The 5,219-nt window shown below is 32.4% G+C and overlaps 1 protein-coding gene across 2 annotated transcripts; it reads left to right on the top strand.

Moving 5' to 3' along the window:
- The first annotated feature begins 321 nt into the window (after nucleotides 1-321).
- LOC123903123 (cysteine-rich receptor-like protein kinase 2) lies at nucleotides 322-4,650 on the top strand. 2 transcript variants are annotated; one of them, XM_045953016.1, is made up of 8 exons: nucleotides 322-1,434; nucleotides 1,537-1,766; nucleotides 2,541-2,663; nucleotides 2,899-3,026; nucleotides 3,225-3,594; nucleotides 3,683-3,716; nucleotides 4,154-4,241; nucleotides 4,361-4,650. In XM_045953016.1, the coding sequence occupies exons 5-8, from the start codon at nucleotides 3,389-3,391 to the stop codon at nucleotides 4,540-4,542; spliced, it is 510 nt and encodes a 169-aa protein (XP_045808972.1). In that variant the 5' UTR covers nucleotides 322-1,434; nucleotides 1,537-1,766; nucleotides 2,541-2,663; nucleotides 2,899-3,026; nucleotides 3,225-3,388; the 3' UTR covers nucleotides 4,543-4,650. The 2 variants fall into 2 exon arrangements, with proteins under 2 accessions (XP_045808972.1, XP_045808971.1); XM_045953015.1 differs by having other exon boundaries at nucleotides 504-1,434; nucleotides 3,363-3,594.
- The last annotated feature ends 569 nt before the right edge of the window (nucleotides 4,651-5,219 follow it).

Below are 5,219 nucleotides of genomic sequence, written 5' to 3'. Positions count from 1 at the left end.
ATATTCTTTTGTAACTTGTGTATTATACTTTTTAAACATTAAATTCTTTTATGTTACTAAATGCAAATTTCTATTTTTAGATACCTTAACATGTGCCATTAGTGCACATGTTAACATGACCCTTATTTTTTAGTGGTAACAAAAGGTTGAAACAAGGTGAATTTTTTCATAAATATTTTATTTGAGGTGCAAACTTGCTTAAATGTTCATGAAATATAACTTGTTAGAAATTTGACATTGTACGCTCAAAAAACGAAAAAGTTCAAATCCCCTTGAGAAAAAGGCCGCAACTATAAGCATGTGATATTGAGATAACATTATGAGGCCGCAACTATTTGCATGTGATACTGAAATTTTCAAATGACATTTTCATATCATTGTACATGTCCCTATATTCACAAGCATAATATACTTTGTTGAAAAATAACAAGCCATCGACAATGAAAAATTATTCAATATACATATGTATAGTATAACTAGTATCTATATCTAATCTAATTCTTGAATCACATCCAACTCCAAATTCATACGTTCTACAAAAATATTTGCAGTTGTATTAATTGTAGTTGTAGGTTCAAAAGGATTGCATGGTACTTTTAACTTGTCTCCATCTCCTTGAAGCATTTGTACAACAGTTTTCATTGGCGGGCGATGCAAAGGGTGCCATTGGATACACCAAAGTCCCACTGTTGCCATTTTTTTTGCAATTCTAAAATCTCCCTCTTCATCAATAGGGATTTGTATATCTTCTCCTTTCAGCAAATTATGGATCCAATCTGGATACACAACTTGAATATTTTCTTCACCACTAGTTGTTTTTGTATTCTTTCTTCCCCCAACCATTTCTAACAGCAACATACCATAACTGTATAGGGAACTTCTATGGTGCCGCCTTCAAATTGAAGGTTCCAAAACCGTCCATGCAATTGGCCAATAGGAGCAAAGCCCTAACTTTCCCAAATTTGCCCTAGCCACGTCATCATTATATGGTGTAGGAGTATATGGTACATCAGCATTTACTTTTCTTTCAAACCCCTAACTTTTTACTTATTACATTATATGCTTCTTTTATTTTATTAAATGTATTTAGTTTTAATTCATCATATAATTAATTTCCAACTCTTAAAAAAAATTTAACTCCAAATTCCTTCATTATACTTGTTCTTCATTAGTTCATCACTCAGAAACTGGTCCTCTCTTCTCTCTGCTCGAACAAAAAACCAAGCCACGGCCAAACACTCATCACCCACCACCGCCGGGTCCGGTTACTGTGCATAAGCCAAAGCTTATGCACCGTCCATAAGCTACAGTAAACTGCTGAATACACCCCTATGTCCTTGATTCATACACCCCCACTTCGTACCAATAGACAAAATCTTTCCGACAAAATATCTCCACTCCAACTCCGCCGTCTGCATTCGTACCAATTCTAAGGTCAATTTGATTTCGTTGTTTTGATTTCGTTCCTTCCTTGTTGAATTTATGAAGATTTGCTTAAGAAAATTGATGATATTGGTTAATTCTTGTTTGTTCTAGTTTCTACTGCAAGCCTCACAGAATGAGAATAAGAGCTTTTGATTTTGAAAGCGGTGAGAGTAACTCAACAGGATCATCGAAGCTTTGGAAGTTACGTGATCCAAAATTAAGAAGTAACAGTGACGAAAAAGGTTCGTGTTTTTGAATCTAACTCTCGATACTCACTCATCATCACCGTCGCCAACAACAACGTCGCCGGAATCATCCTCAAAATGGTAAAACCAAAAGAGGTTCGAGATATTTTCTTCCTCTAATTTCTTCTGTATTCAAGTAATTACAGTGTGTTTTGATTTTGGGAATTAGGTTTGGAAAGGGTTTTTGTTGTTGTTGTTCTTGAGGCTTTGGTTTTTGAAAATGATACTTGAAACCATTTCACTAGACTAATGGTTTCAGTGTAAAACATATTGAAACCATTGGTCTAGGTAAATGGTTTCAATTTGTAATGTATTTATATCATATGGTGCTAGTGCTTCTTTTGGGCCTGATATATATAAGTGAAGCATATATAATAATTAAGATCCATTGGTTTTGGCATCAGATTAGTCCTTGTGTGATTAAGCATATTGAAACACAGTCAATAAGACGAAAACCAAAATAATCAATGCCAATACTAGTTCAAAACAAAATATAAAATCATTCACCTTTTTATCAGAAGTGAATTTAGATACAAGGTTCTGATTGATAGTCACTGCATTGTACATGATTTGAACAAGTAATCCTTCACTTAGCTCAGCAGCTAGTCCAACCGCAGTTTCAACATTTTCCTTTTCAGCGATAACCACCTCGCAGTCAAACAATCGATTGTTTATATCTTTTATTTCTGCTAAAAGATTCTGATTTTCCTGCTGAGTTAACAATGTGACAGTAAGATTAGTGTGAAACCATTTTGCTGGTAGAATGGTTTCAGAGAGTTGTACTCTGAAACCATTTTGCTGGTAGAATGGTTTCAGAGAGTTATCAGTGAAGGCTGATGCCATTCCTAAGTGTGTTTTCTTATCTTGCAGCAAGTTCAAGTAAGAAAGGAGCAATTATTGCTGGTGTTGTTGGAGGTGTAGTCCTTGTTCTGATCCTCCTTGCACTATTTCTTTGGCTTAAGCTCACGAAGAAACCGAAGCGACATCCTAGAGGTGAAATATTTTGGAAAATCTTTCAATCCATGATCATGATTTCTTCCACAAGAACACAAGATTTTCAAACTACGATTTTCAAGAGACTTTTCTATTTAATGTTTACAAGATTTTCAAACCCCTAGTTTGCAAATTTTAGTTCAATGACTATACAATGAATGTGAATAAATTAACATCATAGTTCATTTACTTTTCAAGAGAGTCATGAGATTCCTAATTATGTTTCCCTTATCAGGTGACATATTGGGAGCAACTGAGTTAAGAGGTCCAGTTACTTACCGGTATAATGATTTGAAGTCTGCAACGAAAATTTTTAGTGATGAAAATAAATTAGGAGAAGGAGGTTTTTGAGATGTATACAAGGTACTATACTTAGTTAATTTTGAACATTTTTTTGGTATAATACATATTTACATATAAGCATGATTTTGTCTGAATTGATGATAACTGCAGAAAAAATTTGTTATAGGTATTATCTCTTTTACATAAATATTGCTTTTAAGATTAAGAAAATAATTATTAATCGTCATTTGTATTGATGATTCGACAATTATGGTACAGGGCACTTTAAAAAATGGTAACGTAGTAGCTGTCAAGAAATTGATTTTAGGCCATTCCAGCAAAATGGATGAACAATTTGAAAGTGAAGTGAAGCTTATAAGTAATGTTCAAATTAAATCCATTTAATTTTGGTAACAGGTGAAAAGAAGGGTTCCTTGAACTGGATGCAAAGGTATGATATAATTTTAGGCACGACAAGAGGTTTGGCCTATCTGCACGAGGATTTCCATGTTTGTATTATACATAGGGATATAAAGACTGGCAACATTCTCTTAGACGATGATCTTCAGCCTAAAATTGCTGATTTTGGGTTGGCAAGGCTTTTACCAGAAGATCAATCTCATCTTAGCACAAGATTTGCAGGAACATTGTAAGTCCAAATGATTACTTTTATAAAGATGTAGCTGACATAAAAAGAATCTAATTTTAATGTTACATTCTTTTATCAACTATGCTAGGGGATATACACTGCACCAGAATATGCAATACATGGTAAGTTAAATGTATGTTTCTTCTATGAATTTTTTGTTGCTTAAATGATCCATTTTTGAGTTGGACCTTAACAAATCTCACCTTTAGAAAGACACATGATCCATTTTATGTTTCTAATCACTGTGTATGTTAGGCTTTTTTTATTGAGGTGTTTAAAATTGATTTTATAATGGTTTCAGAGAGTTGTACTCTAAAACCATTTAGTTGGTAGAATGGTTTCACAAAGTTGTACTCTGAAACCATTTTGCTGGTAGAATGGTTTCAGGTAGTTGATGTTTAATTGTTGCTTCCTAAACTATTTTGCTGGTAGAATGATTTCAAATGATTATGTTCCAGTCACATCCTTAGTTTAGGCCATTTGGAGGAACTACAAAATTAACATCAGTTCATTTATCTTATCAATCAATTATGATTATCTTTTTTTGTAAAACTTATAGATTGTTGGAGATAATATGCAAGGTGCTGTGTTTGGAGAGCTGCTAGATTGCCTCTTGAAACCTACAAACATCAAAGAGAAAACATCAAGTATGTTAACTTCATTTTGTCATGGACAATGCTTCTTAATAATGCACTTCTTCTTAAAGTATGATTTATTTTTGACAATTTTGCGCAAAGGGATTGATATAGGTTGTTTTTACTTGTAGGCTTGATGCTACTTGCATCTCTTGGAAGCGAATGTGAGGAAACTATGTTAAAACAATTGATGTTGTTGGAGTTTGGCAAGAGAACAATGTTGTTGAAACTGAAAAGGCCATTGAAGCTCTTAAAAGAGTTGCATAGTAAATTTAGAAAAGTTCTTAGAATTGATGTTATTCTTGTTGTATAAATTGTTGTAGACCTTTGGATGTATTTATATATTTTAAGTTATTTTATGTGTCATCTTGGGTAGAAATTGTAATATCACCACATACATATTGTAAAGAATTTAGACCTATATTTGTGTATCATCGATTAATGCAATTAGATTTCTAATGATTTTGCAATATCATTTTTCTGGTTTCAATATCTTTCCCATAGTTTCTACTGGTTATGCAATTCACCAACTACTAGTTAATGAAACCATTTAACTATACTAATGATTTCAGTGTAAAACATATTGAAACCATTTAGCTATACTAATGGTTTCAGTGTAAATGTGACATGATGATATAGTTGTGGTTTTCATTATTAGTTCATTTCAATATTAAGGATTTCAAAAATCTATTTTAAAACCATTTAACTACTAGTTATTGAAACCATTTAACTATAATAATGGTTTCAGTGTATAACGCTATGAAACCATTTAACTAGATTAATGGTTTCAGTGTATAACGGTATGAAATCATTTAACTAGACAAATGGTTTCAATGTATAACATCTAGAAACCAAAATAATTGTCTAATGATTTTGTAACAAACTAGTGTCAAAATAATCAAAACCATCTAATCTAAAATCAACAGTTATGATTTAAAATAGTGAAAACTGTGTCGAATATTACTTTTTTTTAACAAAAACAAACTTATA

Source organism: Trifolium pratense, linkage group LG1, assembly GCF_020283565.1.
Source record: "Trifolium pratense cultivar HEN17-A07 linkage group LG1, ARS_RC_1.1, whole genome shotgun sequence".
Classification (NCBI taxonomy): Eukaryota; Viridiplantae; Streptophyta; class Magnoliopsida; order Fabales; family Fabaceae; genus Trifolium; species Trifolium pratense.
The sequence above is the reverse complement of the archived record's forward strand: the minus strand, read 5'-3'. Positions and strand labels throughout refer to the sequence as shown.